This window comes from Pristiophorus japonicus, chromosome 13 (assembly GCF_044704955.1).
Source record: "Pristiophorus japonicus isolate sPriJap1 chromosome 13, sPriJap1.hap1, whole genome shotgun sequence".
Classification (NCBI taxonomy): Eukaryota; Metazoa; Chordata; class Chondrichthyes; family Pristiophoridae; genus Pristiophorus; species Pristiophorus japonicus.
The window spans coordinates 49,122,705-49,145,432 of NC_091989.1; the positions used below are offsets into that span (position 1 = coordinate 49,122,705).

General features: G+C 44.8%; 1 protein-coding gene across 2 annotated transcripts in view; it reads left to right on the top strand.

Moving 5' to 3' along the window:
• Positions 1-22,728, top strand: part of cog5 (component of oligomeric golgi complex 5) — a 189,139-nt gene that overhangs the window by 108,170 nt on the left and 58,241 nt on the right. The window contains exons 8-10 of one of the 2 annotated variants that reach the window (XM_070897430.1): positions 5,546-5,711; positions 5,928-6,040; positions 8,435-8,512. In XM_070897430.1, coding sequence (XP_070753531.1) covers positions 5,546-5,711; positions 5,928-6,040; positions 8,435-8,512 — 357 coding nt within the window. The remainder of the gene's footprint in view (positions 1-5,545; positions 5,712-5,927; positions 6,041-8,434; positions 8,513-22,728) is intronic. The other variant, XM_070897431.1, reaches the window with a different exon arrangement.

A 22,728-nucleotide genomic window follows, 5' to 3' on the forward strand; every position in this document is an offset into this window, starting at 1 on the left:
ATCGGAGCTAGCCAAATTTTCTTAAATAGCCAGAATTGGCGCGGGTGGCAGGTTACGCCCCCAATGAGGTTTTAAAAAAAATCGTAGCCTAAAAAAATCCTACCTACTTGAATTACGCTAGTGAAGAAACTTTGGGGAAACTTGGAATTTGAATTTACTCCAAAACAAACAGTGCACGCCAAAAATACGGCGCAGATAATTGGAGAAAATTGAGCCCCTTTTTTTTTTTGGCAGATTTTCCTGTTTCAATTTTAGATCTGATTTACCTCTCACTGCCTGGGCTATTCACTGGTTCTTTGTTTCTCTTATATGCCTTTAATTTATTTTGTGCTTCTTTCCATTGTCTGATGTAAAGATCTCACCACCTCTTATTTTATTCAGGTGTAGGCCCTTTCACTGATATTTCGTCTTGTTTTTTCTGTATGTTTTTGCCCATTTTGCTCAGATTCTATTTAAATGTCTGTTCATTTTTGTTATGACAAGGTTACACCTGAAATGTTAACTTGTCTGTTCTCTCATTTGATGACTTACTTGTGGTTCCAGCATTTGCTGTTTTTGTTTTAGGAAATGGGATTATATTTGGGAGGCCATCAAGGGATGAGTACATTTGTTACATTAATTTAAGCACTACAAATTCCATTTTGTCATATTTGGAAGCAGTATTTTCATAAAATTCCATAATCAGTTTTGCCATAGAATATTCCTTTAACTATGGATAATCCTACTTTTTAGCTTAATTTGATTTTTCAGGCAATGAAAGTTTAGCAGGCTGAAAACTGTTACTGCAACAGCTACATTTTCTCTTTGGGAATGGAATGGAATTTCACAGCACAGTATTTTCCATTATGGAGATTGCATTTATCGTCAAATAATATAGAGAATATAAATAGTCTCCGAGTACAACAGACTCAGCAAACCAAATTAAAATATTTCCAGCATGGCTAACTCTTAGTAGGAAACCTACTGAAGTTGTGGGCTTGACGCCACCCTCGCAGTCAACATGGACGTCCTTCAAGTGAAGCAAGCTGTCAACCCTGCGCTGTGATTTAATGCTTTACTGCTCTATGCCAACCGAATCTAGATGTGCAACAAGAAAGGGAAGGGAAATGCAGTAGAAATGCTTGAAGTCTAGGTGGCCAGGGTTGGGCAAGAGCTATGTAGCACACATCTCAAAGGCTTACAGGACTGCTTGCCATGTTTTGAAACTAACCCATGTGGCATATATGGTACCAGTGTGCAACACACTTCCTAACTAATGCGTATGTCGACAGCAAATTGCACGAGCTATGTCTTCAACATTTTGCGTTAAATTTAGTGGTCGCACTATTGCCAGTCAGAATTCTGTACCTTTACTACCTCTAACACTGAGGTTTCTTTTTATTGAGTTTGCAAGAATGTACATTTGTAATTTATAAATGTGGCATGTATAATTTATTAAGTCATGACTATATGGTACCTGTGGGTTTAATGTATCATGACATCAAACTGCAGACTTGGAACAATGTGGATTGGTGGGCTGAGGCAAAATGTTGGACCTTGGATTTTGTGGTTGGTGACCTAGGCTAAAAATTAAGGGAGGAGGAATGGCAAAAAATATAGAATCGGACCCTAAAAACCACCACCTGCAGCAGAATGAAGGAAAGCCAGTTCAAAATCATAAATCGCACATATTGCATCCTGCACTGGCACCCTCCATGCTAGGCGACTGCTGGTGGGACTGCAGCCAGAACGGTATCCTTATCCGCACATTCAGGTTATAGAATCATAAAAATTTACGGCACAGAAGGAGGCCGTTTGACCCATCGTGCCGGTTATGCTCCCACATCCAACCATTCTGGACAGCAATCCAGCAGATCAGTAAGAACGTGGCCAGTCTTAGAATCGCAGAGGACCAAGTTCCGTGCTTGCAGGGCCTGCCCATTGGGGAGAAAGAGTCCCCCGCAAGGAACAGGCAAGCATAACTCGTGCTACTAGCTGCAATAATTATGCATCCCTTTATGGCAGAATGCAGCCTCAACCACAACAAAGAAATTGCTGAAACACATCTGCCAATCAGAATGAGTGCTGTTTGGCCTCTGCCTAAAATTATTTTTAGATATCAACACTCAAAAGTCCTGGAGAGATAAAGAAATGTTATATTTAGTGCCTATTACAAATTTCAGGTTTGCACTAGGTATTCTTTCAGGTTCAGTGTCACTGGTCACACCTGTTACCACTGAAACACTTGGGCATTTCCAATTTAGACTTTATTTTGGGATTCTAAAGGGACTCGATAAAGCAAGTTATTTCACCTTGTCCAGAACAATAGAACCAGAAGATACTGCTTGCACTCAAAAAAGGGGTAAATTCAAAAAAAAATTGCGGGAACATTATTTCAGTGAGAAAGTGGTAAATTTATGGAACAGGCTTCCTATGGAGATGGTGAAAACAGATAGTGTTGATAGAATCACTAAAAGTGCAGCACAGATAGAGGCCATTCGGCCCATTGCATCTGCTCTTTCAAAGACCAATTCAGTTAGTCCCATTCCCCCTTTCCCCATATTCCTGTCATTTTTTTCTCCCAAGTGTTTATCCAATTTCCTTTTGAAGGCTGCTAGTAAATCTGCAAATGCCATCCTATCAAACAATGCATTCCAAATCCTAACCACTCCATGCATAAAGTTTTTCCTCATGTCGCCTCTGGTTCTTTTGCTAATCACCTTAAATCTGTGTCTGCTGCTTATCGAATCTTCATTGGAAACAGTTTCCCTTTACTCTATCTAAACCTTTCATGATTTTAAACACCTCTAGCAAATCTTCTCCTAGGCTTCTCTGCTCGTAGGCTAACAACACCAGCTTTTCCAATCTATCCACGTAACTGTAATCCCTCATTCCTGGAGCCATTCTAGTAAATAGAAACATAAAAACATTGAAAATAGGTGCAGGAGTAGGCCATTCCACCCTTCGAGCCTGCAACACCATTCAATAAGATCATGGCTAATCATTCACCTCGGTACCCCTTTCCTGCTTTCTCTCCATACCCGTTGATCCCTTTAGCCATAAGGGCCATATCTAACTCCCTCTTGAATATATCCAATGAACTGGCATCAACAACTCTCTGCGGTAGAGAATTCCACAGGTTAACAACTCTCTGAGTGAAGAAGTTTCTCCTCATCTCAGTCCTAAATGGCTTACCCCTTATCCTTAGACTATGTCCCCTGGTTCTGGACTTCCCCAACATCGGGAACATTCTTCCTGCATCTAACCTGTCCAGTCCCGTCAGAATTTTATATGTTTCTATGAGATCCCCTCTCATCCTTCTAAACTCCAGTGAATATAGGCCCAATCGATCCAGTCTCTCCTCATATGTCAGTCTTGCCATCTCGGGAATCTCTTCTGTAGACTCTCCCAGGAATCTCTTCTGTAGACTCTCCAAAGCCTTCACGTCCTTCCAGAATTGGACACAACAGTCCATCTGGGGCCAAACAAGTGTTTTATATAGGTTTAGCAAAACATCTTGGCTTTTGTACTCTGCTTCTACTTGTAAAGCCCAGGATCCCATATGCTTTATTAACTGCTTTGATAATCTGTCCTGCCACCTTCAAAGATTTGTGCATAAGCATACTGAGGTCTTTCTTTTCTTGAACCGATTTAAAATTGTACCATTTAGCAAGTATTGTCTCCTTATTCTTCCTACAAAAATGCAGCACCTTGTGTTGAATTTCATCTGCTATGTGTCTGCCCATTCCACTACCCTGTCAATGTCCTCCTGAAGTCTATTACTGTCTTCTGCACTGTTTGCTACACTTCCAAGTTTTGTGTCATCTGCAAATTTTGAAATTATGCCCTGTACCCCCAAGTCCAAGTCATTAATGTCCATCAAAAACAGCAGTAGTCCTAGTACTGAATCTTGGGGATCTCCACTTATACCTCCCTCCAGTCCGAAAAGCACCACCACACTGTTTTCTATCCCTTAGCCAATTTTGTATTTGCTGCTTCTGATCTTTATCCCATGGGATTCAATTTTTCTAACAAACCTAGTATGTGGTACTTTATCTAACGCCTTTTTGAAAGTCTATATACACAACATCAACTGTTGTTCTCCTGAATACACTTAAGAAATTCCTCACCACCTCTGCCTTAACACAATCATTGCCCCATTCAATATTGGGGTAGGTAAAATCTCCCATTGACTCATTCAAATGAAAATTAGGTAGATTTATTTGAGATAATATTTTGGGATACTGTAAATGAGTTATTTGAGACATGACCTATGGTAAGTGTAGCTTGCATGGGAGAAAGGGGTGATTTTGGACTAATGGTTCCCAAAACTTTCCATGATATGGGGCGGGGTGGGGGTCTTTGCCTCATGTTTGGGTCTGTTGTAAACTAATTGATTAGTCAACAATTTCAATATTGTATCATGCGACTACCAGGATGGTAGACTACGAACTGGATGGACCTTGGCCTTTTTTCATCCAGGAATTCCTATGTTCAAATGAATTATTGCTGCTTGTGTTCTCAGCTCAAAAGCATACATCTTTAACATTGAGAATATCCAAGCTTGCCTGAAAGTATAGGTTCTGAGAAACTCACTTGGAGTCTTGTAGTGTGATGAGTTTTGTGTACAGTTTTGGTCTCCTAACTTGAGGAAGGACATTCTTGCTATTGAGGGAGTGCAGCGAAGGTTCACCAGACTGATCCCTGGGATGGCGGGACTGACATATCAAGAAAGACTGGATCAACTGGGCTTGTAATCACTGGAGTTCAGAAGAATGAGAGGGGATCTCATAGAAACGTTTAAAATTCTGACGGGTTTAGACAGGTTAGATGCAGGAAGAATGTTCCCAATGTTGGGGAAGTCCAGAACCAGGGGTCACAGTCTAAGGATAAGGGATAAGCCATTTAGGACCGAGATGAGGAGAAACTTCTTCACCCAGAGAGTGGTGAACCTGTGGAATTCTCTACTACAGAAAGTTGTTGATGCCAATTCACTAAATATATTCAAAAAGGAGTTAGATGTAGTCCTTACTACTAGGGGGATCAAGGGGTATGGCGAGAAAGCAGGAATGGGGTACTGAAGTTGCATGTTCAGCCATGAACTCATTGAATGGCGGTGCAGGCTAGAAGGGCCGAATGGCCTACTCCTGCACCTATTTTCTATGTTTTTCTATGATATTCTTCATGCGGTGGTTGAACGAATAAGGAAAAAGTGTATTGCCTACCATTGGTTGAATGCTCCTTATTCTTTGAAGTTCAGTATGTAAACCTTCTTTCCAGTTGCTTATCTGACTATGTTTGAAGTTAAGGTATAATATGGATAGTATAGACTTATTTGGTAGAAAGGCATTAGTAGATGGCTGTGAAACATAAGGAGAATGCATATAGCCCATGATCAATCTTTAAATTAACAGGTACGGTGCTGGAATATTTCAAGAGTCAGAACCTTTTGTTAGAAATACTAATCTAAGTAATGTAGTCCTTATTTTGCTTAATATAAGTCGGAACAGATCTAGCAATTTATCCTTAAACATGAATAACAAAATGTTTTTTTTCTTAAAATAAGAATCCTACACAGGTAGGAACAGCACTTCAAGTTTTCTACAACCTTGGAACCTTGAAAGAGACCATCAATAGTGTAGTCGATGGATATCGATTGTCTCTGGAAGATAATATCAGCAGTGCTTTGGATATAAAAATGTTAACTCAGCCTATTCAGGCCACCACAAGAGGCAAGTTTGTCTTTATACAAAAATTATATTGTGGGAATAGAAATACAATTAGCAAGGCCATAACATTTGATGATAGCAAATACACTCTGAATGTTAACTTCATATAAATGAGAGGCATTGTCCTTAATTCACCCTAAATTACAAGAGTATACTTACATTCATTTTTTCCTCCACCATTATAATTTAAAAATTCTTTTTCTTGTTTTTCAAAATTAGCAGGTCCTGGAAGAGCCACAATGCCAACCCCAGGCAACACACCAGCGTTCCGTGCTGCCCTTTGGACGAATATGGAGAAATTGATGGATCAAATTTGTGCTGCATGTGGACAAGTAAGATTGTGTTGACCTTTTTTTATTGAATGTAATTGGAAATTATGTAGCATCAATTAATAATGAATTCTTCCTCATTTGTTGAACTTCCACATATATATGTAGGAATTGCCATCATTCTTTGGCTAAAATTGTAATTTTCTTTTAGAATTTTATTGATTTTGTTTGAGTTTATATTTGTAACTGTGATTTGCAGAGTTCTTTAGCACCAATGCCAATGGGTCGTAGCACTCTTGTCTCAGTCAGTGTCATAGGTTGGAGTCCCACTCTAGAACTAGAACAGATAATCTAGGTTGATATTCGTGTCAGCTGTGGCAGGGTAGCATACTCGCCTCTGAGTCAGATGGTTGTGAGTTCAAGTCCCACTTTAGGGACTTGAGCACAAAATCCAGCGAACACTCCAGTGCAGTATTGAGGGAGTGATGTACTGCCTGAGGTGGCATCTTTGGGATGAGGCGATAAATCGAGGCCCTGTCTGTCCTCTCAGGTGGACATAAAAGATCCTGTGGCATGATTTCAAAGGAGAGAGTTCTCCCAGTGCAAAGTATCAGGTCTTGAAACATTAACTTTGTTTCTCTCTCCACAGATGCTGCCTGACCTGCTGAGTATTTCCAACATTTTCTGTTTTTTTTTTTAGTTCTCCCAATGTCCTGGCCAATATTTATCTCATTGCTGTTTATGGAGCTTTGGTGTATACAAATTGACTGCTGCATTTGCTTGCATAACAACAATGTCTAACTTTAAAATCAATTAATTCGCTGTAAAGTGCTTTGGGATATTGAGAGATCTATATAAATGAATTTTTTTATCCTTTCTTTGAATGGATCCATCTTGCCAACTTGCAGCCGCTCTCCCATACTAGCTTTTGATTAACATTCATATTGAATGCAAAAAAATTCTGCCCAGCAATAGATAACAAAACTAGGGTGGTGGAGAAGTCAATTGTTGTTGATTTTTAGGTGAAGTCTGCTCCAGACTTGGCACAAGTTATTGATGCAAGCAACTTATTCACTGAGGAACATCTAACTTGAGCAGTTTAAGACTGCAATTGTTGTTGATCAGTTTTTTTCAATGTAGAAAAATCTTAGAAGATTTTGGCACAAAAGCACTCTTCCCTTCTGGATCAAAGAGGGAATCGAGCATGGACACAGAACATTTGCAACACTGCTCCCTTAAAGATGCATTGGCCAAGCCATTTTCCACAAAAGGTTGCATGGTTTGGGAGCTGTTGTATGGTTTCTATGTCCTAAATAGCTTGGTCCAGCAATGTTCACAAATCAGTTGAAACTTTGCCTAAAGTTTAGCCTCAGTCCACAATGTCCATCTGTCCAACCAGCACTCTGGCAAGTATTTTACTTTCACATCGCACTACCCTAATCAGTTGACTGTGCTTGGCAATGGGTAGCATGACTTTGCCTTTAAGTTTCTTTCACTGAACCTTACTAGGTCTTGGTTTGACCAGACAGATTAGTGAAGTCCATGCATAGGTGGTATAACTACAATATTTTAAACAAGTTGTGGGTAGGGCAGTTCTGAAGTTCCATCTTATGTTTTTGCCTAAGATTGTTAATGGGTTTTAGTTGTTTCACAAATTCCTGGTGCCTGCCCACATATGAATAAATGATGCTTGGATTCAATGTGCACAGGGCACAGTCCTTTTACATGAAAAGGACTAAACTGTTTTGTCAATCTTGGAACTGTTCATTTCTGAACAAGACTAGGTAATTACACTTCTAACCGAGAGGATCATATTGGATAATGTTAGTTCCTGGTTGGGCAGGACCTGCCAGAAAAAGTTACAGTTCATTCTATCTGGGCAGTGATTAATTATGATCCAATAGACAAAATGTTCCTCTCATGTTCTTCCTCAGTATTGTCATGATTTGTCAGCTTGGGACAATAGGCTATTCAGAACTTCAATATCGACTATTTATGCGTCTTTGGTATTTGTATAGTTTGAATCAACAAGGAAGTGTGTTGTATTACCTACTTCCATTGTTTGAAATCAGTTCAACCTCCACATGACGTACTCTCTTCCAGACTTCGCTTATTTCTGTTTCTGAACTGATATGGCTTGGAAATGCTTTTTGTTCACTGTTTTGTTTCAGTACCCTTGATATTGCGCATGATCACAATGCTGCCTCTTTCAGGAAAATAATTATGGCTTCCTCCAGAATATACCTTGGTGTAGAAGTAGACTATCTGACAAGTTAAACCCCAGATTTTTCAAGAAACAGTGATTTATCCATTGTGGGGTGACAGCAATTCCTGTTCAGTGATGTTGAATTTCTTTTAAGGAATGAAGACGACTGCACCTGCAGGTGGTAATCTAATATTTGTTGATGACTAATACTTATCATTTTTAATGTTAAATTGATCGTTTCCTTTCTTTAGGTGCAGCACTTGCAGAAGGTTTTGACAAAGAAAAGAGATCCTGTGACACATGTCTGCTTTATTGATGAAATAGCTAAGGTAACAGAATGATGTTCTAAATGTCAGAGAGGGTGCCCGGGGGGTGGGGAGATTTTGTACAGGTGTACTCTCAGCTCAGACAAGAGTTCCCACATACTGGTAAAATAGATGTGTATTCACACATTGGGCCCAAGTTTCAGCCCTCTGGAAAAACGGCGCATCTCTATAAGGTGCGCCGACTTTCTGGAATAAAAAGGGCGCCGAAAACTTACCCTGTGATTCTCCGGCCTCCTCAGGACGTCTTCGTGCTCAGCGAGGCGCAGCACAAGGGGTCAGGGGCGGAGCCAGGTTCCAGCTCTGAAAAACTGCGCGTGTGCAGTAGCTCTAGGTCCCCGACTCTGCGTGGGAGGGGCCCGACCCTAGCCCTGGCCGAATGGGCTCCCTGGACAAAGATCAGGGCTTGGACCTTCCTCCCGTTCAGCTCCCCCCACCACCCCCACTCCCACTGCCGTTCAGCCTTCCCCCTCCTCCCTCTTCTCCGCTTTCTCCTCCCCATCTCCCCCCACCCCCTCCCTCCCTGTCATTGGCGGGGCCCGCCCAGCGGCCCAGCCCGATCAGCCCTCTCACCCGCCGCCCCCCCCCCCCCCCCCCCCGGGCCAATGTCGTTGGTGGGGCCCGCCCGCCCGCCCTGCATCCGACGGGCCCTGCTTGAAGTATCGGTGGTGGCAGCCCGGCCCGGCCCGTTCAGCCTCTTTCCCCCCTCCCTCTTCTCCCCCCTCTCCCCCCTCCCTCCCTCCTTCCCCGGCGGCGGGGGGGCCCGCCCGGCATCTCGCGGGGGGCAGGCCCTGCCCGAAGTGTCGGCAGCCCGGCCCAGGCCAGTTGAGCCTCTTTCTCCCCGCCCCCCCCTCCCTCTCTCTCTCTTCCCCCCCCCTTTCCTCCTCCCCCTTCCCTCTCCCCCTTCCCTCTCCCCCCTTCCCTCTCCCCCTTCCCTCTCCCCCTTTCCCCTCCCCATTCCCCCTCCCCTCTCCCCCTCCCCTCTCCCCTTCCCTCTCCCCCTTCCCTCTCCCCCTTCCTCTCCCCCTTCCCCTCCCCCCTTCCCTCTCCCCCTTCCCCTCTCCCCCCTTCCCCTCCCTCCCCTCCCCTTCCCGCTCCCCTCTCCCCCTTCCCTCTCCCCCTTCCCTCTCCCCCTTCCCTCTCCCCCTTCCCCTCTCCCCCTTCCCTCTCCCCCTTCCCTCTCCCCCTTCCCTCTCCCCCCTTCCCTCTCCCCCTTCCCTCTCCCCCTTCCCTCTCCCCCTTCCCTCTCCCCCTTCCCTCTCCCCCTTCCCTCTCCCCCTTCCCTCTTCCCCTTCCCTCTCCCCCTTCCCCTCCTCCCCCCTTCCCCTTCCCTCGCTCCCTCTCCCCTTTCCCTCTCTCCCTCTCCCCCTTCCCCTCTCCCCGTTCCCCTTCCCCCCTCCCTCTCCCCCTTCCCCCTCCCCTTCCCTCTCCCTCTTCCCCCTTCCCCCTCTCCCCCTTCCCCCTCCCTCTCTCCCTCTCCCCCTCCCCCTCCCCCTCCTCCTCCCCCTCCCCCTCCCCCTCGCCACCCCTCCCCCTCCCTCTCCCCTCCCCTCTCCCTCTCCCTCTCCCCCTTCCCCCCACTCCCCTTCCCCCTCTCCTCCTTCCCCCTCTCCTCCTTCCCCCTCTCCCCCCTTCCCGCTCCCTCTCCCCCTTCCCCTTCCCTCTCCCCCTTCCCCCTCTCCTCCTTCCCCTCTCCCCCTTCCCCCCTCTCCCCCCTTCCCCCTCTCCTCCTTCCCCCTCTCCTCCTTCCCCCTCCTCCCTCCTCCTCCTTCCCCCTCTCCCCCTTCCCCCTCCCCCTTCCCGTTCCCCTCCCCTCTCCCCCTTCCCTCTCCCTCTCCCCCTTCCCCCTCCCTCTCCCCCTTCCCCCTCCCTCTCCCTCTCCCCCTTCCCCTTCCCTCTCCCCCTTCCCTTCCCTCTCCCCCTTCCCTTCCTCTCCCCCTTCCCCTTCCCTCTCCCCCTTCCCTCTCCCCCCCTTCCCTCTCCCCCTTCCCTCTCCCCCCTTCCCTCTCCCCCTTCCCTCTCCCCCTTCCCCTCTCCCCCTTCCCTCTCCCCCTTCCCTCTCCCCCTTCCCTCTCCCCCTTCCCTCTCCCCCTTCCCTCTCCCCCTTCCCTCTCCCCCTTCCCTCTCCCCCTTCCCTCTCCCCCTTCCCTCTCCCCCTTCCCTCTCCCCCTTCCCTCTCCCCCTTCCCTCTCCCCCTTCCCTCTCCCCCTTCCCTCTCCCCCTTCCCTCTCCCCCTTCCCTCTCCCCCTTCCCTCTCCCCCTTCCCTCTCCCCCTTCCCTCTCCCCCTTTCCTCTCCCCCTTCCCTCTCCCCCTTCCCTCTCCCCCTTCCCTCTCCCCCTTCCCTCTTCCCCCTTCCCTCTCCCCCTTCCCTCTCCCCCTTCCCTCTCCCCCTTCCCTCTCCCCCTTCCCTCTCCCCCTTCCCTCTCCCCCTTCCCTCTCCCCCTTCCCTCTCCCCCTTCCCTCTCCCCCTTCCCTCTCCCCCTTCCCTCTCCCCCTTCCCTCTCCCCCTTCCCTCTCCCCCTTCCCTCTCCCCCTTCCCTCTCCCCCTTCCCTCTCCCCCTTCCCTCTCCCCCTTCCCCCTCCCCCTTCCCCCTCCCCCTTCCCCCTCCCCCTTCCCCCTCCCCCTTCCTCTCCCTCAACCCCTCGTTGTCAGAAACAGACACTGACGGGGAGAGAGAGAGAGAGAGACACTGGGGGGGCCCCATCCCAGCACGCTGTTGGAGGGCTCCCGGTGCTGCAGTAGGTGAGTAGAAACGTAATTTTTTATTTATTGATTTAAAAAAAAATGTTGATTTGATTTATTGATTTATTTATCATTTATTATTGATGATGGCTCTTTATTTGTTAAAATGTAGTGTTTAATGTTTGTAAACCCCCTTCCCCCCCCCCCCCACCATCTCTCGTTTCCTACGCCTGATTTCTAAGTGTAGGCAAGGTTTTTCTGAGCGTACAAAAATCTACACTTACTCCAAACTTACTTAGAATGGAGTAAGTTTTTGCTGCCTAAACCTGCAAAACAGGCATAAGTGGCTGGAAAAATAAGTTTTTGGAAAAAAAAAAATCTGTTCTAAAATGAAACTATTCTAACTCACTAGAACTGGAGCAAACTAAATACCGAGAATTGCAATTTCTAAGATGCTCCATTCTAAACTAGTTGCTCAAAAAAAAAAGGAGCAACTCAGGCTGAATCTTGAGCCCATTATTTTAAACAGCAGAAGCTATTTTGGATTTCTTTTCCTGAATCTTTGATTTCTCTGCAGTTATATTCATTTTGTAAACCGTGACTATACTAAATCCTTAAAAACATGGAATCAAGAAAAAAATGAGATTATTTTGCAAGATTATCCTTGTACTTTCAATAGCCAAATGTCCAGAAGCATGGTAACACCAACAGAAAGGATTGGCATCCATGATGTCATATTGTAGCCTAAGAGAGTCCCTTCTCGTGTCCGATGGAAGGTCACCTTGTCGAAGCATCATTCATTGTTTTTTTTCAAGAGAAGGAAATAAAGTCATAACAGTCTACAAGATGTGAAAGTAAATAATTCCAAAAACATCACTACCGATAACTATCGCATAATCTGTTCATTTGTTCTTAAATCGGTATACTCTGCAACACTCAAGTTAATCAGGGCACATGTTTCTGGGGAAACCACATAGCTGGTGATGGCCCTTGTTACTTTTTAATCCTTACTCTACAACAACAACAACTTGTATTTATATAACACCTTTAACGAAGTAAAACTCTCTAAGGTGCTTCATAGGAGTATTATAAGACAAATATTTGACACCGAACCACATAAGAACAAATTACAGCAGATGACCAAAAGTTTGGCCAAAAAGGTAGATTTTATGGAGTGTCATAAAGGAGGATAGCGAGGCGGAGAGGTTTAGGGAGGGAATTCCAGAGCTCGGACTAGGCAGCTGAAGGCACTGCCACTATATAGTTGAGCGATTATAATCGGGGATGCTCAAGAGAACATAATTTGAGGAGCGCAGATATCTCTGGGCAGGGTTGGGGGTTGTGAGGCTGAAGGAGATTACAAAGATACGGAGGGGCAAGGCTATGGAAGGATTTGTAAACAAGGATGAGAAGTTGAGGTGTTGCTTAACTGAGAGCCAGTGGAGGTCAGCGAGCACAGGAGTGCTGGATGAATGGAACTTAGTGCGAGTTAGGACAAAGGCAACCGAGTTTTGGATGACCTCAACTTTACGTAGGTTTGAATGTAGGGGGCCAGCAAGGAGTGCATTGGAATAGTCAAGTCTAGAAGTAACAAAGGCATGGATGAGGGTTTCAGCAGTAGATGAGCTGAGGCAGGGGCAGAGACTGGCAGTTTTAGAGGTGGAAATAGGCGGTCTTAGTTATGGTGCGGATATGTGGTCGGAAGCTTATTTCAGGGTCAAATATGACACCAAGGTTGCGAACACTGTGGTTCAGCCTCAGATAGATGCAAACGAGAGGGAGGGATGGAGTCGGTGGCTAGGGGGACGAAGTTTGTGGGAGGGACCAAAGACACTGGTTTTGGCCTTCCCAATATTTAATTGGAGAAAGGTTCTCCTCATCCAGTACTAGATGTCAGATAAGCAGTGTGACAATTTAGAGACCATGGAAGGGTCGAGAGAGTGGTACGGTTGGGCTGGGTGTCGTCATCGTGGATGTGGAAACAGACACCATGTTTTTGGATGATGTCGCCAAGGGACAGCATGCATGTGAGAAATAGGACAGGGCGAAGGATAGATCCTTGGGGGACACCAGAGGTAACGATGCGGGAGTGAGAAGAGAACCATTGCAGGCGATTTTCTGGCTACGATTAAATAGATAAGAATGGAACCAGGAGAGTGCAGGCCCACCCAGCTGGGTGATGGTGAGGTGTTGGAGAAGAATGGAGTGGTCAACCGTGTCAAGGGCTGCAGACGGGTTGAGAAGGACAAGGAGGGATAGTTTACCTTTGTCACAGTCACAAAGGATGTCATTTGTGACTTTAATGTGAGCCGTTTCGGCCCTGTGGCAGGGCCGGAATCCAGATTGGAGGGATTCATTCATGGAGTTTTGGGAAAGATGGGCACGGATTTGGGAGGACTTTGGCGAGGAAGGAAAGAGGGGGACGGGGGGATTGTTTTTTTTTGCGGAGAGATGTGATGACTGCAGATTTTTTTTTTTATTCGTTCACGGGATGTGGGCATCGCTGGCAAGGCCAGCATTTATTGCCCATCCCTAATTGCCCTTTAGAAGATGGTGGTGAGCCACCTTTTTGAACCGCTGCAGTCTGTGTGGTAATAGTACTCCCACAGTGCTGTGAGGGAGGGAGTTCCAGGAATTTGACCCAGTGATGATGAAGGAACAGTGATATGTTTCCAAATCAGGATGGTGTGTGACTTGGAGGGGAACGTGGAGGTGGTGGTGTTGCCCTTGTCCTTCTAGGTAGTAGAGGTCGCGGGTTTGGGAGCTGCTGCCGCCGAAGAAGCCTTGGCGAGTAGCTGCAGCGCATCTTGTAGATGGTGTACGCTGCTGCCACGGTATGCCGGTGGTGAAGGGAGTGGATGTTTAAGGTGGTGGATGGGGTGCCAATCAAGCGGGCTCTTTTGTCCTGGATGGTGTCGAGCTTCTTGAGTGTTGTTGGAGCTGCACTCATCCAGGCAAGTGGAGAGTATTCCATCACACTCCTGACTTGTGCCGTGTAGATGGTGGAAAGACTTTGGGGAGTCAGGAGGTGAAACACTCGCCGCAGAATACCCAGCCTCTGACCTGCTCATGTTGCCACAGTTTTTATGTGGCTGTTCCAGTTAAGTTTCTGGTCAATGGTGACCCCCAGGATATTGATGGTAGGGGATTCAGCGATGGTAATACCATTAACTGTTAAGGGACGGTGGTTAGACGCTCGCTTGTTGGAGATAGTCGTTGCCTGGCACTTGTGTGACACAAATATTACTTGCCACTTATCAGCCCAAGCCTGAATGTTATCCACGTCTTGCTATATGCGGGCATGGACTGCTCCATTATCTGAGGAGTTGCAAATGCAACTGAACACTGTGCAGTCATCAGCGAACATCCTCACTTCTGACCTTATGATGGAAGGAAGGTCAACTGAAGATGGTTGGGCCTAGGACACTGCCCTGAGAAACTCCTGCAGCGATGTCCTGGGGCTGTGAAGATTGACCTCCAGCCACCACAACCATCTTCCTTTGTGCTAGGTATGACTCCAGCCAGTGGAGAGTTTTCCTCCTGATTCCCATTGACTTCAGTTTTACTAAGGCTCCTTGATGCCACACTCAGTCAAATGCTGCATCGATATCGAGGGCAGTCACTCTCTCCTCACCTCTGGAATTCAGTTCTTTTGTCCATGTTTGGACCAAGGCTGTAATGAGGTCTGGAGCCGGGTGGTCCTGGCCGAACCCAAACTGGGCATCAGTGAGCAAGTTATTGGTGAGTAAATACTGCTTGAGAGCACTGTTGACGACACCTTCCATTACTTTGCTGCTGATTGAGCATAGACTGATGGGGCGGTAATTGGGCAGATTGGATTTGTCCTGCTTTTTGTGGACAGGACGTACCTGGCAGTTTTCCACATTGTCGGATAGATGCCAGTGTTGTAGCTGTACTAGAACAGGTTACACCTCAACAGAAACGGGACCAATGTTCTCGCGGGTGGTTTTGATGGTGCGGTTGGGAGGGTTTTAAACTAGCTTGGCAGGGGGATGGGAGGGGTCAAAACTAAAAATCATGGTTTAAAAATTGTATTAAAACACTTTACGCAGCATTCGAAACAAAGTAAATGAGTTGACGGCACAAATCATTACAAATGGGTATGATTTGGTGGCCATTACAGAAACGTGGTTGCAGGGTGGCCAAGACTGGAAATTAAACATATAGGGGTATCTGACAATTCGGAAAGGTAGACAAGAAGGGAAAGGAGGTGGGGTAGCTCTGTTAATAAAGGATGATATCAGGGCAGTTGTGAGAGACGATATTGGCTCTAATGAACAAAATGTTGAATCATTGTGGGTGGAGATTAGAGATAGTAAGGGGAAAAAGTCACTGGTGGGCGTAGCTTATAGGCCCCCAAATAATAACTTCACAGTGGGGCGGACAATAATCAAGGGAATAATGGAGGTATGTGAAAAAGGAATGGCAGTAATCATGGGGGATTTTAACCTACATATCGATTGGTCAAATCAAATCGCACGGGGTAGCCTGGAGGAGGAATTCATAGAATGCATACAGGATTGTTTCTTAGAACAGTATGTTACAGAACGTACAAGGGAGCAAGCTATCTTAGATCTGGTCCTGTGTAATGAGAGAGGAATAATAAACGATCTCCTAGTAAAAGATCCTCTCGGAATGAGTGATCACAGTATGGTTGAATTTGTAATACAGATTGAGCGTGAGGAAGTAGTGTCTCAAACGAGCATACTATGCTTAAACAAAGGGGACTACAGTGGGATGAGGGCAGAGTTGGCTAAAGTAGACTGGGAACACAGACTAAACGGTGGCACAATTGAGGAACAGTGGAGGACTTTTAAGGAGCTCTTTCATAGTGCTCAACAAAAATATATTCCAGTGAAAAAGAAGGGTGGTAAGAGAAGGGATAACCAGCCGTGGATAACCAAGGAAATAAAGGAGAGTATCAAATTAAAAACCAATGCGTATAAGGTGGCCAAGGTTAGTGGGAAAATAGAAGATTGGGAAAATTTTAAACGACAACAATGAATGACTAAGAAAGCAATAAAGAAAGGAAAGATAGATTACGAAAGTAAACTTGCGCAAAACATAAAAACAGATAGTAAAAGCTTTTACCGATATATAAAACGGAAAAGAGTGACTGAAGTAAATGTTGGTCCCTGAGAAGATGAGAAGGGGGATTTAATAATGGGAAATGTGGAAATGGCTGAGACCTTAAACAATTATTTTGCTTCGGTCTTCACAGTGGAAGACACAAAAACCATGCCAAAAATTGCTGGTCACGGGAATGTGGGAAGGGAGGACCTTGAGACAATCACTATCACTATGGGGGTAGTGCTGGACAGGCTAATGGGATTCGAGGTAGACAAGTCCCCTGGTCCTGATGAAATGCATCCCAGGGTATTAAAAGAGATGGTGGAAGTTATAGCAGATGCATTCGTTATAATCTACCAAAATTCTCTGGACTCTGGGGAGGTGCCATCGGATTGGAAAGCAGCTAATGTAACGCCTCTGTTTAAAAAAGGGGGCAGACAAAAGGCAGGTAACTATAGGCCAGTTAGTTTAACATCTGTAGTGGGGAAAATGCTTGAAGCTATCATTAAGGAAGAAATAGCGGGACATCTAGATAGGAATAGTGTAATCAAGCAGACCCAACATGGATTCATGAAGGGGAAATCATGTTTAACTAATTTACTGGAATTCTTTGAGGATATAACGAGCATGGTGGATAGAGGTATACCGATGGATGTGGTGTATTTAGATTTCCAAAAGGCATTCGATAAGGTGCCACACAAAAGGTTACTGCAGAAGATAAAAGTACGCGGAGTCAGAGGAAATGTATTGGCATGGATCGAGAATTGACTGGCTAACAGAAAGCAGAGAGTCGGGATAAATGGGTCCTTTTCGGGTTGGAAATCGGTGGTTAGTGGTGTGCCACAGGGATCGGTGCTGGGACCACAACTGTTTACAATATACATAGATGACCTGGAAGAGGGGACAGAGTGTAGTGTAACAAAATTTGCAGATGACACAAAGATTAGTGGGAAAGTGGGTTGTGTAGAGGACAGAGAGAGGCTGCAAAGAGATTTAGATAGGTTAAGCGAATGGGCTAAGGTTTGGCAGATGGAATACAATGTCGGAAAATGTGAGGTCATCCACCTTGGGAAAAAAAACAGTAAAAGGGAATATTATTTGAATGGGGAGAAATTACAACATGCTGTGGTGCAGAGGGACCTGGGGGTCCTTGTGCATGAATCCCAAAAAGTTAGTTTACAGGTGCAGCAGGTAATCAGGAAGGCGAATGGAATGTTGGCCTTCATTGCGAGAGGGATAGAGTACAAAAGCAGGGAGGTCCTGCTGCAACTGTATAGGGTATTGGTGAGGCTGCACCTGGAGTACTGCGTGCAGTTTTGGTCACCTTACTTAAGGAAGGATATACTAGCTTTGGAGGGGGTACAGAGATGATTCACTAGGCTGATCCGGAGATGAGGGGGGTACCTTATGATGATAGACTGAGTAGACTGGGTCTTTACTCGTTGGAGTTCAGAAGGATGAGGGGTGATCTTATAGAAACATTTAAAATAATGAAAGTGATAGACAAGATAGAGGCAGAGAGGTTGTTTCCACTGGTTGGGGAGACTACAACTAGGGGGCACAGCCTCAAAATACAGGGGAGCCAATTTAAAACCGAGTTGAGAAGGAATTTCTTCTCCGAGGGTTGTGAATCTGTAATTCTCTGCCCAGGGAAGCAGTTGAGGCTAGCTCATTGAATGTATTCAAATCACAGATAGATAGATTTTTAACCAATAAGGGAATTAAGGGTTATGGGGAGCGGGCGGGTAAGTGGAGCTGAGTCCACGGCCAGATCAGCCATGATCTTGTTGAATGGCGGAGCAGGCTCGAGGGGCTAGATGGCCTACTCCTGTTCCTAATTCTTATGTTCTTAACAGGTTTGAAGCAGAGCGAATTGTTAACAATGTCAGCTAACATGGGAGCCAGAAAAGGAAGTTGGGTGGTCAGCTGTTTAGTGGGAATAGGGTCGAGGGAGCAGGAAATGGAACTCAAGGACAAGATGAGTGTGGAGAGGTCAAGAGGGGAGATCGGAGAGGAACTGGAGAAAGATGCGAGTTAAGGGTGAGGGCAGGGGGTAACGTTAGAGGAAGTTTGGTTTGGTGGGCTAATCGGATGGTCTCAATCTTGGAGACAAAGAAGTCCATGAGCTCCTCGCAATTGTTGTTAGAGGTGAATGTGAAGGAGACGGGGGAAGAGGGGTTTAAGAAGATGGTTAGCAGTAGAGAATAGTAGCTGGGGGTTATCTTTGCATTTCAGAACGATCCTGGAATAGTGAGCAGTTTTGGCAAACAAGACTAGGACCCTAGGTTATTCTAAGTAATTTTGTCTTCTATATCGCCCTCTTGGTAGGGTCTCAACTTTGCATACCTTGCTGAGAGTGACTATCCTTGTCTTCAGAGCGAGGTGAATTTCCAGTAATGCATCCAGAGGAATGAACAACAAACTCTCTTTGTCCAGTACCCAAGAGCAATTACAATCTTGGAAAGCGGTAGAGCATCACATCAGACTTCCTGCTTCAGTTCAATATCAAACAAATTTATTAAACAATGAACAAAATAATGTTTATTTTTAGTAGGATCCTTAAATATATAACATATTACATCACTTACATTATTCGCTTGTTTTATCTAACTCCTTGAATAAGATTCACTGTCTAAATACGAAGATAATCTGTAGATAACTTTTATAGACATCGTCCTTTTCTTAGTTTTTCTGACTACAGGAGTTAGTTCGTCTTTTCCTGTGAAATTTCCAGTTATTCCGACTATCTTCTGACGATCAACGTAAAGAATCAGCCACTTTAAGCTTTCATCCCTCCATATGTTGTTTCGCTATTTTTCGTAACTGACTGTTGAATTCAAAATAATTGGCTATCATACATTTAACTGAACAATTCACACAGTCAGTACTTGTTCATAATTAGCTTGGTTCCTCCCTCAAGCCTACAATTCAAAAGCCACTTTGAATTGATCTTCAATATGTGTATCAAAATAAGTTTTGTAAAGCGAGTTAAACGGCTATTGTTTTTTTTTATTGCTTAAGTTAAATGACTAGTCTTCCGCGAACTAAAATCTGCACAAAAATACATAATTTTTGACATAGTCACTTAATTTTTACGTTGGAACATATGTTGGACTGCCCGACAACTGCCACCTATGCAGTTTTCTTAAAAAGTACTGACAATGGAGTGACGTTTCATTTTCCCCCAGCTTCCATTCCTAGTACACGCAAGTCGTGTTTGGTAATGTTTTCTGCAATCCTTTTTCTTCCTATTAGCGGTTCATACTTAATTAGTTGGTTAAAATATATATTTTTGGATGTCTTCATCGTTCATTCTGTAAAGTTCAAATTTACAGCCGCCTTGATATTTGAAGTATGTATAATACTGCAATGAGTGTTGGTCAAAACGAACAACCACTATAGTGTACATCCTGCAAACTTGTGAATCACATGAGTCAACGTTGCCCAACATCATTCATTGTGCTTCATGGAGCCTGTTTGTTTTTAAAGCTGTTTATTGGTCCCTTACAGTCAGAATCAGGCGACTTTATAATGGGGAACAAAGAAATGGCAGACCAATTGAACAAATACTTTGGTTCTGTCTTCACTAAGGAAGACACAAATAACCTTCGGCAATACTAGGGGACCGAGAGTCTAGCAAGAAGGAGGAACTGAGGGAAATCCTTATAAGTCAGCAAATTGTGTTAGAAAAATTGATGGGATTGAAGGCCGATAAATCCCCAGGGCCTGATAGTCTGCATCCCAGAGTACTTAAGGAAGTGGCCCTAGAAATAGTGGATGCATTGGTCGTCATTTTCCAACATTCTATAGACTCTGGATCAGTTCCTATGGATTGGAGGGTAGCTAATGTAACCCTACTTTTTAAAAAATGAGGGAGAGAGAAAACAGGGAATTATAGACCGGTCAGCCTGACATTGGTGGTGGGGAAAATGTTGGAATCAATCATTAAAGATGTAATAGCAGCGCATTTGGAAAGCAGTGACAGGATCGGTCCAAGTCAGCATGGATTTATGAAAGGAAAATCATACTTGACAAATCTTCTGGAATTTTTTGAGGATGTAACTAGTAGAGTAGACAAGGGGGATCCAGTGGATGTGGTGTAATTAGACTTTCAAAAGGCTTTTGACAAAGTCCCACACAATAGATTGGTGTGCAAAATTAAAGCACGTGGTATTGAAGGTAATGTACTGACGTGGATAGAGAACTGGTTGGCAGATAGGAAGCAAAGAGTAGGAATAAACGGGTCCTTTTCAGAACGGCAGGCAGTAACTAGTGGGGTACCGCAAGGTTCAGTGCTCGGACCCCAGCTATTTACAATATACATTAATGATTTCGACAAGGGAATTGAATGTAATATCTCCAAGTTTGCAGATGACACTAAGCTGGGTGGCAGTGTGAGCTGTGAGGAGGATGCTAAGAAGCTGCAGGGTGACTTGGACAGGTTAGGTGAGTGGACAAATACATGGCAGATGCGGTATAATGTAGATAAATGTGAGGTTATCCACTTTGATGGTAAAAACAGGAAGGCAGATTATTATTTGAATGGTGACAGATTAATAAAATGGGAGGTGCAATGAGACTTGGGTGTCATGGTACATCAGTCATTTAAAGTTGGCATACATGTACAGCAGGCGGTGAAGAAGGCAAATGGCATGTTGGCCTTCATAGCGAGAGGATTTGAGTATAGGAGCAGGGAGGTCTTACTGCAGTTGTACAGGGCCTTGGTGAGGCCACACCTTGAATATTGTGTACAGTTTTGGTCTCCTAATCTGAGGAAGGACATTCTTGCTATTGAGGGAGTGCAGCAAAGGTTCACCAGACTGATTCCCGGGATGACAGGTCTGACATGTGAAGAAAGACTGGATCGACTAGGTTTATATTCAGTGGAATTTAGAAGAATGAGAGGGGATCTAATAGAAACATGTAAAATTCTGACGGGATTGGACAGGTTAGATGCAGGAAGAATGTTCCTGATATTGGGGAAGTCCAGAACCAGGAGTCACAGTCTAAGGATAAGGGGTAAGCCATTTAGGACCGAAATGAAGAGAAATTGCTTCACTCAGAGTTGTGAGCATGTGGAATTCTCTACCACAGAAACAGAAAGTTGTTGAGGCCAGTTTGTTGGATATATTCAAAAGGGAGTTAGGTGTGGCCCTTACGGTTAAAGGGATCAAGGGGTATAGAGAGAATGCAGGAATGGGGTACTGAAGTTGCAAAAATGATCAACCATGATTATATTGAATGGTGGTGCAGGCTCGAAGGGCCGAATGACCTATTTTCTATGTTTATGAACCAAGGCAAGGGGAAAATATTGTATCGAATACACAAGTTAAATTATTGCAAATGACCAATTTACATGACTAGTTTTTCAATTTGTACTTTGTCATGGGCTGAAAATTACATTATGGCCATATTTACCCTGGCCTAAATTTAGAAACCTCTCAAAAGTAAATTAAATAACATTTGGTGAAAAATAATTTAACCCTTACACCTGAGAATTTCAAAAAATTGTGTTATTTTGGCTTGTCACCTTGGCCTAATTTGAAGGAAATAGGTTATAGCAGTTCACAATTCTATTTGCTTTGAATCAGCAAGCAGTATTTTTGGATGGTCAGGATTTTTTCTCAAGGGCATTACCAAAGTTTTCAAGGAGCAAATATAAATATTGGGCAATAATGTAGGGATACTCAATTTTGAAATTATGGGATAGAATATGATCCTAAAATATAAATATTTATTACTCAATGTAATACAAATAGCTACATACACACAGCCACATAAATACCATGGCAATAAGGGCAGGTCAGAAGCTGGGTATTCTGCGTCGAGTGTCTCCCCAAAACCTTTCCACCATCTACAAAGCACAAGTCAGGAGTGTGAAGGAATACTCTCCACTTGCCTGGATGAGTGCAGCTTCCACAACACTCAAGAAGCTCGACACCATCCAGGACAAATTGATTGGTACCCCATCCACCACCTTAAACATCCACTCCCTCCACCCCATACCGTGGCTGCAGTGTGTACCACCTGCAAGATGCACTGCAGCAACTTGCCAAGGCTTCTTTGGCAGCAGCTCCCAAATCTATGACCTCTACCACCTAGAAAGACATGGCAGCAAACACATGGGAACACTACCACCTCCACGTTCCCCTCCAAGTCGCACACCATCCTGATTTGGAAACATATCGCCGTTCCTTCATCGTTGCTGAGTCAAAATCCTGGAACTCCCTCCCTCACAGCACTGTGGGAGTACCATCACCACGTGGACTGCAGCAGTTCAAGAAGGTGGCTCACCACCACCATCTCAAAGGCAATTAGGGATGGGTGATAAATGCTGGCCTTGCCAGCGACGCCCACATCCTGTGAATAAATTTTTTTTTAAAAAGCTAAGATCGTGCTTCTTAAAAAAAAATACTTTGGGTACTTTTTAGCGAGATTAAAGAAAGC